Consider the following 12,346-nt stretch of genomic DNA (forward strand, 5'->3'; position numbering starts at 1 on the left):
GAAATAGCAAGTGGCTTTCCAGCCATGCTTCTAAGCCGGGAGGAGAAAGGGAGGGCTGGTAACGTACCGCAAGAATTTTACCCATTATATAAATTACACGCGGGCTGGCAAATTCCTGAAGTCAACTTAATCTGTTTTCTTCTCCACCCGGAAAGAGAAAATGACCATTTAATTATTGGGAGACAAAATTATCCTAGTAATTGAGAGAGTCACATTAGTGCAGTTTAGTTTATAGTTCGATTTATTTGAGGAACGTGGATGCAGTTGAGCCAAAGATGTTATTTAATGTTTAATTGGATGGACTTAGAGTGACAAAGCACCGAATGTCCTCATCAAAACAAAAACGGTCTCTGTGCTTTTCTGGTGGTGTTATACAGGACAAGTGCGTGCAATTTTTGCAAAACTGATCCTGCTTTGTTCGTACATCTTTCAATCATCAGTATTTTTACTTTTCTATGCTTACAATGACCCATATTTTACTTTGCATCCTGAGGGAATTATACAATAACTTGTGAGAGCAATAATGTGTCAGAGCAAATGCTTATAAGAACATTTTCCCTGTATAGACTGTTTCCCAGGAACTATTTCCATCGTTTCCTGAAAAGCAGCCTCTAGATTTGAACTGCGCTCACTGGTCTGTGTGTGCCTTTATTTCCAGTGCGTCACCTGAGCACGGGATAGCGATGCTGCGATCTGGGCAGACACTGCAAATGTGGGGCTGGGACAAAGAAGGAGCTGGAAGCGATTCAACGTTGGCCTCTTTTAAGTAGATCTTTAAGGATCATTAGGAGATGTAATACTCTACAGCCACCGCAGTTAAGACACAGAGTGGTTTGGTCACAACCTCATGAATAATGCAGAGCATTATCAGTCTGTGTATTGAAACAAACGAAAATATTGAGAAATCTTAACTGGACTAGCTTCGATGTCAGCTAGCAATTAAAGTTTTAATTGCTCCGCAATTAAATTTGCAACTACAATGTAATTAGCACGCAGAGTTTAATTTGCAAAAGCATGGCTCTGGCCAAGAGTCCCAAACTCAGGGAATGTGTGGCGGGGGCCGGGGCAGCGAGGGAAGCTGTTCCCGCTCAGATTTCATAGGAAAAGCTTCATTTCCCGAAGCCTTACTGCATCAACCTGAAATCTTGCAACCCAGCTCCAGTTTTCAAGCTGTCTTGAGTTACAACCAAAAGCCGTATGTACAAAACTGGCCGTTCCAGAGCTTCCACAGAGCTGCCTTCAGCAGCAGGGTGCAAGGTCATCCTGGTGATCTGAGGCAGCTATTTTTAAAACACACTCTCTTTTTTTCCAAAGTGATGCTTTACTGGTAGCAGCCTGGACTTATTGTAGCTGCCCAAGAGGACCATTGCGCTTACTACAGGGCAGTAGTAAGTTTGGAGGAGTTGCATCTATTGGAGTTGAACAGGTCATTTAAGCACAAGTAATAGCACAAACAGTGCGTTCCACAAACATATTAGGAGGCAGCAAGAATGGATGAATTTAGAGGCACGCACCGCAAATAATCTTCCGTTTACAAGCTGCTAAGAAAAGTTGCAAGATGACAAGTGAAAAAATTGGTGGGAAAGAGGGACGTGCATTTGGCAATGCAGAAATTTTATGCCTAGGTGAATAGCATTTACATAAAAATCTCTGGGAAGGAATGAGGTTAAGGCTTTTGCTCTTATCATATCATCCAGGAGGATCACTGGGGAAAAATAAATGAGGATAAAAGAGGAGGTTTGCTGGTCTTTGAATCCAAGGAATGAGGGTAGAAAATTTCCAGCATGAAAACTTCTTTTGCCAAAGGTGGGATGTGATTCAAATACTAGAGCCTGGAAAAAGAACTAGAGCGCCTCCCATATAATTGAGACTTCTGAGCATCTGCCAAACCCAAAATATTTTGAGTTATGCATGGTTAAAGTGATTTCTGGCAGCTGTTTGTGTTGGGAGCAGGCTGCGGGCTTTTGGAGGTATTGTTCTGTTCTGTATCCTCATGCTGGTCACCGTCATTGTGAGAGAGCCAAATGGACGTGGCTGCCTTTGAGGTAAAGAATTGATTCATAAAACTTGCCCTTGCTGAAAGCATGCGTCGAAAACACCGATGTGATATGGCAAAGGCCCATTTCGTCGCTTGCAGGACCATTAATGAAGTGACTCATCTGTCAGATGATGTTGGGGCATATTCTGTCTGTGTGGGAATGGAGAAGAATAGGACCTCAGGGGAATCCAAAGTGTAACCACCAAAGTAGAGCTGCCAGCCTTTACTCTTGGTAAGTCCTCCATGCTGGCTAACACACAGATTTTTATTTTATTTTATGCTCTGTCTATACGAAAAGTAAGTTACGTTGGCCTCCATTGATATGGAATAGTTTCTTACAGCTGACATAAAAATGCATAGCTTGGATGCAAGCTAAAGCTCCACAAAATCAGCTCAGCTGTAAATTAAATATCAATGTTGAGTTCAATAATGCTCGATATTTGGGCAGAAATGCAACATTTTCCAGTCTTTTCTTCTTGCCTCGAGTAAAGCATCACTTGCATTATTTAGTATTTGTCTTGTGGAGATGTCAAAAGTAGTTGCAAATTTATCTCCATTAATTGACCAGTATTGTATTGCATTTCTTTTGTTTTCTTTATCTGGTTGATACATCAAAGAAAGCAATTTATTTCCTACATGGAAAACTGCACTGCGTCGGCTGCCAGCTAGGAAAAGAAAATGAGTAAAATTCCTTCTGTTTCTAGCTGTGTTAGACCCTTTGTTTCCACAAGAGGTGAGTTTGGCTCACGGTCTGGGGAATTTATTATTAGGTGTTTAGTGTTCCAGATTGCTTAATTACACAACAGGAGAACGGGTGACTTTCTCCAGTACACTAAAATGTAATTAAACAGCCCATTTATATACTAACCCATACTGAAAGAGAAGCAGCCTACCCCTATCTCTTCTCTTGCGATAGCATCGAAGATCAAATACCTTCGCCTTTCAATTCCAGCCTTCCTCAGGCTACCATCCTGCTCAATTTTCTCTTATGTACTTTAACAAAAATAGTTATATTTTCTCCTGCAGCAGCTGAGTTTGTCTGATGAAGTCTCTCGTGGTCTGTTTTGTGGCTCGGTAGAAGAATGCAGCTGGCTGAGGAGGACTGGGAAGCCGCTCGGCTCTGGCATCAGGAGCGTTGCTGAGCTTCAGAAGAGGGGAGAGGGAGCAGCAGAGGTGGCCTCGGGGCCATAAAACACCATCAGCCTTGGAGCTGGGGATGGTGGACCAAGGCAAAGGTTCCTCAGGTGGCTTCTTATGCTCTTGACCACATCTCAGACCAGTCTTTTTGTTCCTAAAGGTCTCTCAGGGACTCTATTCAGCTGGGTGCGGAGGTCACGAAGCTTGAGAGCAAGGAGAGAACGCCACGAGAGCAACCCTACAGCACCCTGTTGAAAGCCAGGAAGGACAGGGGCAACGTACTTGAACCTGGTTACTTTAACCCAGTGACTTTACTGGCATTACTTGTGGTCGAAGTTTCCACTTCCACCAGAGGTTTCTACTCACCTCTCGTGGAAACAAAGGGTCTAACACAGCTAGAAACAGAAGGAATTTTACTCAGTTTCTTTTCCTAGCTGGCAGCTGATGGAGTGCCGTTTTCCATGGAGGAAATAAAGTGGACCCAGCTGCAGTGGGCTCTTTGCCCCAGACTTAGTGTGGGGCAGACACGGTGTCATTGTGAGCTGCTCTTTGCAGTAGAGATGCCAAGGCACTGCCTTTTGGTAGCGAGAAGGTCACTTGAGACTAAGAGAGACCTGCCACTCCGTCGCAAGGTGGGGATGTAAAATGCAGCCTCGCTCAGCCATTGCTCGTGTTCCTATGGGTGAAACCTCTCCTGTGCATCTAGAGGGAGGGATTCATTGATGCTTTGCAGGAACAGAGGTGGTTTTCGTGCTCAAACTGATTTAGGGAGGGTTCTCTGAGAGAACGTGATTTCCATCCTTGTCACATTCTTGCATTCCTTCCGATTGTTTCAAGTAGAAACAGGAGGAATTTTATAATAGCTATTTCAGCTGCAGTGTAGTAACTTTATATTCAAATTTGCAAAATAAGAAAGAGGTGGTGGAATCAAAACACGTCTTCGTTAGCAGAACCGATACAAAATGCTTTTAAATCACTGCATATGAAACTCATATATTTATCGGCTTTCAAAAAAGCAAGTTTTGTTTGGCCAAGCAAGGCCTGTGCATCATGTTGCATTATATACTTCTGGAAGAATCAGGTTTTGTAGCAAGGGGAGCACCCACAGTCCTGTGTGTCTGCACTGCAATCTACGCTTCAAACCATTTATCAGGAATAAAACTAGTTTGAATGCAAATGTTAAATGACTATTAAATAAACCTTGGAATCTTTTTTTATAAATAAAGCGCTTTCAAATTGCTAAGCAGTTTAAAGTAGTTATTGGTAACTGTCTCCAAATTTGAACAGTTCTCATACAGAAAATCATTATTGAATTCATCAAAACAAATGCTTGTTGTCTTCTTCTGACTAATATCCAAACCCTACGCCGTCCTGGGTCATGAGGAACTTCAACTGTAATCTTTTGCTTAATGGCTTTTGGGGTTTGCCATGAAATAGAAGCTATATTGAATTTGAGCACTTTGTGCTTGCCCCAAGGGTTTCCTGAAGCTTATGGTTTTCTACTCAACTCTATGGCTGCTGCTTGAGACTCAAAGGTGATGGTGGGATAAATCTACGTACAAATCTAAACAACTTCAGCCTTTGGAAGTTGACCCCCTCTTCTGTAAATCTCTTCTTTAAATGAAATTAGGTTTTGCATTGGTTTTGTAGAACGTCGTCTTAGGTATTCTTGCTGTATTCACATATTTTGCTAGGAAGTCTTCTCTGTGCTTTTTAAATTAGTGTTTTAATTTCATCACCAATATGTTTCTTATGTACCAGGGGAAATGGTTGATGCAGTAAAAGGGTCATGAAGACTGTAGTAAAAATAATCTGTTCAATATTGGGCTTTCCATCTCAAACCTCAAAGTCCTTTGCCACGATCAGTCAGGAATTTGTCATCAAGGTAGAGCAGCAAGAGCTCAATTTTCTACATGTGAAAAATAGTCTGTAAATTGATGGGAGCTGAGCAGATGATACTTCTGTGTGTTACTCCTGTGAGCTCTTTCCAGGCCCAAGGTGGGTCCTTTCCAGCATCATCACTCCCTTGTGGGGATTTTCATCTCCTCTTCTCTCAACCCTTGGAGAGCACCTGTGGATGATGAAGCATTGACTTCTAATCGTGCATGATCATGAGTGAACCACATGATTTTTTTAACACAGTGAGAAATGCTTCCCCCCCAAAAAAAAACCCCAACGCACTGAGTCATAAGAATCAGAACCCAGCTTCTTATTTTTAAGTCCTTATAAGCAAGTAAATGGGATATGGGAATGTAGCTTTCTTACAAAGGTGAATGATGAGCACGGGCTGCTTTGGGAAGCAAGAGGTGACATCTTGAGCAGTGGGAGAGATCTCCAAATGCTTTTAAATAATGGGATCTATTTGTGCATTACTGCTCAGATTTGGCTGTCTTTTCTCTGGAACCAGTTAACGACTCCATGAGCTAAAAGTGAGGCAAACTCATTCCCTTGGCGGATATTTGTTGTAGAGGTTTTTGCAGAAATATCCCCATTTCAGCTCTGCTGAAACTCAGTTTTATTAAAAAAAAAAAAAAAGAAAAAGGTATTCTTCAGAATCATTTAAGAGTCTCAGAAGTGTGTGAGGCACCATGAAAGGTTGATTTTGCTCATTCTTGAGATAAATATCTATTTTTGTGCTTAAGGTTGATACTTAATATGAACAAATAAATCAAGCATTCATTAAAAGAATGATAAAAATAAATTGACTTTTAAAGGGAAGTTAAGCTATGCAAAGAATGGAATTGGGATCTATTTGAAGCTAAGAATAAATCAGCAACCTTAGACTTTAATTCTCGGGGTTATTTATTAGTCCCAAAGTATTATATTGCTTATTTTGGTATTTCTGTGATTGCTTTACTGTGTGAATATAGGTGAGTGCATTCTTGGCAGACCTTTAATAGGTGCTGACAATGCAGTATCAACGGCCAGTATTAATGCTCAACACGATGGATGCCATTTCCTTATCGTTCCTTTGCATTTACACATTCCCATCGTTTGCATTTCTCCCTGCCATGATGGGAGCTGCAGAACCCTGCCCACCGTCACTGGCCAGCGTCTCCCAAAGGAAACGGCATTTTCTGCTCCTTAATATATAAATGTGTGTGTGTATATATATATGTGTGTACTTATATAAGTAATAATCATAAGTATATTTGCTGCTTTGCTAGTGATAATTTGAGAGGCATGCTCTTAATACTGAAATACATACTTGCTGTCTGGTAATAATTCCATAGTAGCATTTTAGGACTTGGGGGTACTGGTGGATGAAAAGCTGGACATGAGCCAGCAATGTGCACCTGCAGCCCAGAAGGCCAGTCACATCCTGGGCTGCATCAAAAGAAGCCTGGCCAGCAGATCCAGAGAGGTGATTCTGCCCCTCTGCTCTGGTGAGACCCCCCCCCTGGAGTCCTGTGTCCAGCTCTGGAGCCCTCAGCATAAGAAGGACATGGACCTGTTGGAGCGGGTCCAGAGGAGGCCATGAGAATGATCAGAGGGCTGGAGCCCCTCTGCTGTGAGGACAGGCTGAGAGAGTTGGGGGTGTTCAGCCTGGAGAAGAGAAGACTCCGGGGACACCTTGGAGCCCCTTCCAGTACCTGAAGGGGGCCTACAAGAAAGGTGGGGAGGGGCTGTTTGCAAGGGCGTGTAGCGATAGGACGAGGAGCAATGGTTTTAAACTAGAGCAGGGCAGGTTTAGATGAGACATTAGGAAGAAGTTCTTTACACTGAGGGTGGTGAGACACTGGAACAGGTTGCCCAGAGAGGTGGTGGAGGCCCCATCCCTGCAGACATTGATGAAGCTCTGAGCAACGTGATCTAGTTGAAGATGTCCCTGCTGACTGCAGGGGGTTGGATTTAGATGGCCTTTAAATGTCCCTTCCAACCCAACACATTCTATGATTCTGTATATATTTATTGGTAATAACTTGTGATAAAGAAATTTTAATAACACACAAACACACCCTCTCCCAAACTATCTGTGCTTTGTGTTACAAGAATATGCTGCTGCAATCTCTACACTCCCACAGGCAAGGTAACCTTTTGGTCACGCTATTTATCTAACAGTAGCTTTTTGTTTCATAAATAACAAGGAGGTTTTTTTAATTTAATGTTTTTAATCAGCAATAGATCTTGGGATCTGTTGCACCAGACCGTGTAGGACCCCTCTCCCTCCAAAATACTTTGTGCCCTTTAAAGGCAGCCCTCAAAGTTTGCCCTGCCTTATGCCTTCTTCCATTCGCCTCTACATACCTTACCCTCTTTCTTTACTCTGCCAGGGAAATATTCGATGTTTTGTGCTCAACTTGGGTTATCTTGTTACGTGTCTGGTAGGGATACGGTGGCTAAACTTGTTTCAGAGTCCTCGAAGTTTGCTTTTTCTCGTTGGCATGTTGTTTTGGTAGAGTAGCACAGCTAGGCTGGAGTCATTCTTGCTTTGAGGGGTGTCATGGGAATAGCAGTGTAGGTTTACACACAGATACGTGTGTAAATACAGGCAGATACAGGCTGACAAGGCTGTATTTTCGAGCATATGTATTACGTAGGAGAAGTTCTTTTTGTGATGGTGATCTTGCTTTGCACAAAGGACCTCTGTGATTCCCTCTGCAGGAGGTAGGGTTGTGTAATCTCTTAGTAAATTAATTGGTTCTCTGTTTTTGCAAGCATTTGAGGCGCATTTTGATATCTAACACGCAAATGCAGATAGCTGTAAGGCAGCTAAGAGCCAGTAAATGCTGACCTGCCCTCTTGCCATGTATAGACCCGCGGAGAGCAAGTCAGTGATGCTGTGCAGGCTGGTGTAGCGGGAGCCCTTAACAATCTGCTTCCCCATTTGGGGTGAGAGGAGGCTTTCTAGTGGCTGATAACATTTGAAATTCTCAGTTTTCTGTCTTGAGCTTTACTTGTCACAGCCTAAATGGTGGTCGTAGGCATGATAACCCCGTGTTCCCCGTATGTGTGTACTCTGCTTTTTGTCATGGCCTTGCTTGTGGTGGTAGGGCCATCTTCAGTTCCTTCACTCCTCCTGGCTCTTGTTCCTCAGATGTCCTTTGAAACCCCCAGCTTGGCCCTGAGCTGCTTTCTTTCCATTCAGCCTTTGCTTTTAAATCCCCCTCATGTGTCTCCTCTCGGCACGGTATTGGTAAGCAGATAAAGCAGACTTGCTCCGGTAAGATGAGATGTTCAGAAAGGAAAGGTACGGTGAGATGAGAATTAAATAATGGCCACGGGTAAAAGTAATTTTCCTTTCGATAATAGCTGTGTTATTCATGGATGAGTGTTCTTGGGGATTAGTTTCTCGGTGAAAATGAGCAAAATTACTCCATGGTTTTCATGTGTGGTGTTAAAATACCTAAATCTTTTCCTTTTTTAACACAAAACTTGAGAAAATTTCACCTGAAAGTGTAATACATGAAACAAAGTTCACATTGAGTTTAGTGTACTAGTAAGTATTTCCTGACTGTGCAGACACTCCATTTAAAACCTTCAAGTGTTGAAAGCTTATGTATGCAACGGTTGTTCTTAGCCTTTTTCTGAGTTTGTGCTGTCCTTCATAATAGATTTAATTGGTTTTCAAGTGATAAAGCTCTGATGTTTTTATTCACAGCATAATCTAACACGTTTTAAAAATTAAGTCTAAAAGAACTTCATTTCGCTTTTAAAATTTTATTTCTTTTTTTTCTTTTTCTCCTAGATGGGAAGGTTGAAGTGACAAAAGAAGGCGTGAAGCTGTGCACCATGGGACCCGGCAAAGTATTTGGGGAGTTAGCCATCCTCTACAATTGCACCCGAACAGCAACTGTCAAAAGTAAGATCATTTTTGAGCTTTGACGTTGAATGACTTGGGGTTTCTTTGGGAAATAGAGTTCCTCTCATCTCTTCTTTGGAGTTGCAGCCGCTCTTAGATGTTCCACGTAATTAAACTCTTCAGGGCATGGGTTATAGTATTGAATTTAGCCACTGTGAGTGGGAAGAAGATGCAAAAGTGCTTCTCCGGATTCTTTCGCTCAGGTTTGTTCACGTAGAGAACCTCCTACATTAATACAGCACGGCTGATGCTACTTTATGCAGAGGAGCTAATAGCATATCTTTTCGTACGATTCCTGCTGAATCTCATGATAGATATGGCTGTTGCTTAGAAGATCATATCTGACCCTTGTAAGTGTAAGTCTTCGAGGGAAACTCAAAAGTTTAGCTTCTGTGTTTTTTCCGGACAAGTCGTTGTTTTCCCCCTAAACTGACTAAACAAAATCAGGAAAAAAACATGGATGGCATTGATCCCCTGTTGTAAGTCTTCAGCGCTTCTCCTGTAATCTGGTTTCGTTTATGAATGTTCTGGGCAAAAAGCCCGTGTTGTACAATAAATAGAGGAAAAAATCCATTGCTATGTACAACATAAATACATTTTCATTTAAATTCAGATTAATAGTTGGGATTTGGGATATGTCATACCACAGTCTTCCTTGATCTTGAGGATAAGAGTTTATGGTGACATCTTAAGCAGAGAGGTTTTATAGGAGATGATAAATAGTTCTGTGGTTTAAAGACACTGTAGGGGAGAAGTTGGAAGGGTACAGATGGGATAGAATAATACAAAGGCAAACAGGTGGTAGCAAAATAATAATGTATGTGAGTCCCTGTTCAGAAGAAAGCCTTTTAGAAATACCTAATTTTGTTTCAAAAAGAGAGAGAAAGAAAGAGAAGAAATGGGCAGAAATGAGAAAACGGGAAAAGATAACTAGATTTTTTTGGTGAAGAAAACGCTGCTCTGAAGGAATTGACTGATGTACTCTTATCTTCACCTGCACAAACCTTGCCTCTTTACAAGTACTGTTTATTGCAGGTAAATTCTCGGCTGCAAAATAGTCAGTTCATCAGTGGCACAGTTTATACTTTGGAATAATCCAAATGATTAGCAAATGCTTTGGAGTAATCCCACATGGTGTAGCAAATGTGCGTATTGCACAAGTCATGCCTGGCTCAACAGGACAGGCCTCCAGGTTACTTCAGACAGTGTGTTGGGCTACCCTTCTAGGAGGTGCTTTATCTCCTTCCCCCCAGTCAACCGAGGAACCAAGGGGAACACGCGTGCGAATGGAAAGCGGGTGTTCATCCACCGTCACTTTTCCTGGGTCCGTTTACAACCTGTTTGTACACGTGACTCAAACAGGAAATAACAGGTTTTTACTATTGGTTTTGCTATTTCTTGCTTTTTCATGTACTAAGTCTCCTCTTTTGAGCAAAATTCCAGATTGCCTGGTTAAACTGGGGACAGTAGTAAGGTCACTACTACAACTGTCCTCAGAGAGATCAGGTGTCTGCATTTGCTCTTAGTCTTTCCTTTCCCACCGGCATCGTAAAACTATGATAATTATGCACCTTCTGCCGGCAGCTGTTGGGCATGTAATCTCATTTCCAATGCCAGCAAGTGACTTTTAGGTATTTTCTCTGTCGTTATTGCACAAATAAGTAGCGTTATATCCTTTCAAGTGCGATGGCACACAGGGTCACAGCTTGACTTTGGGGAGCTGTTTCAGCTAGGCCTAACCCAACAGAGGTCTTAGAGGTGTGCAGGTCAATTTAGGGCATGTTATTGACTTAAATTGTTACCGCTGCTAATAAACAACTTCAAATGTCCATTTGTTCTTTTGGCTAAATGATAAATAAATGTCATAAAGCTCAAAAAAGGTGAACGCTAGTAAATATTCCATTAAGTCAGATGATAACTTGGATCATTGTGAGGTTTATTTCAGGAGAAATGAACAATTGATGATTGTAATGAGAATAGACACCCAGTCAACACTGATGCTGGAGATGGTGAACATGTGTCAAGGGGCATCATCCAGCTTTCATTTAGAGAAACACTTTAAGTCAGGGCTTCCCAATTTTCAGGAGATAGATTTCCGTTACCTTCAGAGTGTCAGAAGTGTTTTTTGATTTGCCTGCCAGTACTTCATTACAAGGACATTAAGTATTTCTTTTTGAAAAATGAAGTTGCAGCAAAGACCGAGTGAAGGATGCGTTATGGTCGTGTGCGTAAAGCTCTACAGTGCCTTTGGGCTGTAACGATGTGTCAGCTGTGGTGACATTTCTTGCTGTAACTCATTTGTATGTGCACTCTTGCTTTGGCTTTGTAAATAATAAAGTTTTTAGTGTCATTACTCATGGCATTAGTCTACACGGGCTCTTCAGCTGGTTCTCGCTCTGCAGGAGACCGCAAACTTAAAGGGATAAATCGCTGTAGGAAGGACTTGGTCTTTGAAAAATATGTTAGAAGACTTAAAATTTTAATTTTTTCTGGTCTGACTCGTCCTGGTTCATTATGACCTCTTTAATAAGACAACCCAGGTCTTTTGAAATCTTGCCCCAAGAGAATTACTATAATATTTTTTGAATATTATAAGTAAAAGCGGGATGGGGTCTAACCAGGGCCTGGGAAGAAGGAGCAACCCAAACCATTGTATGTTCAGAAGCACTGGGGAGGGTAGGGCCACATCTCATGACATGTGGCCTCATCTTTAAGATAACTACTACACAAGTTTTTAACATTTGATGGTTTTTTTATCATTATTTTGGGGTGGGTGGTTACTCTGAAGCTTTTGCTTTACATTTCTAGATATTACAGAAAGAATAATTGTTGTTTTCTCTGGTGGAGACTGTTCAGTCTGATGCGCCAAGTATGTCACAGTCACGGCTTTCTAAAGCGCTGGTGTTTACAGATCGGTTTCCATTACGTATACAGCTAAATCCAAATCAGCAGCTAAATTTTTCCTCTGTCAGTATTCATTATCCAGAAGCTCGAGTGCCTAAATGCAAAACTTGACGCTACTTGCAATTTGAAGCAGAATCACAGACTTTCCTCCCCGATTCCAACAAATAATTAAATTCAGTGCATTAGAATAAGGAAGAGAAAACTCCCCTCCTTACGGATAAATTCTCTCACCAATAAATGATGACTCTAATTCCCTGGGAGAGTGGTATTCTCGAAATAACGCTTGCTTACCCATATATCTCAAATCGCTACTGTCGCTTCTTTGAAGGAAGCTAGTTGGGTGTCTTAAAATAGTAAAGGTGGTAAGCTGTGTTTTCAGATCACTCAGAAATAACATTGTTGACTGAGCATGTGATCCGAATATAAAAAAAAGATGCTGGGGTTTGCTGTAGTTTTTATGTACC

General features: G+C 41.7%; 1 protein-coding gene across 3 annotated transcripts in view; it reads left to right on the plus strand.

The window, feature by feature from the left end:
- The window catches only part of PRKG1 (protein kinase cGMP-dependent 1), a 529,166-nt gene that overhangs the window by 191,407 nt on the left and 325,413 nt on the right, over nucleotides 1-12,346 (plus strand). For all 3 annotated transcript variants that reach the window (XM_054205353.1, XM_054205352.1, XM_054205354.1), the window contains exon 3: nucleotides 8,865-8,978. In XM_054205353.1, coding sequence (XP_054061328.1) covers nucleotides 8,865-8,978 — 114 coding nt within the window. The remainder of the gene's footprint in view (nucleotides 1-8,864; nucleotides 8,979-12,346) is intronic.

This window comes from Rissa tridactyla, chromosome 6 (assembly GCF_028500815.1).
Source record: "Rissa tridactyla isolate bRisTri1 chromosome 6, bRisTri1.patW.cur.20221130, whole genome shotgun sequence".
Lineage (NCBI taxonomy): Eukaryota > Metazoa > Chordata > Aves > Charadriiformes > Laridae > Rissa > Rissa tridactyla.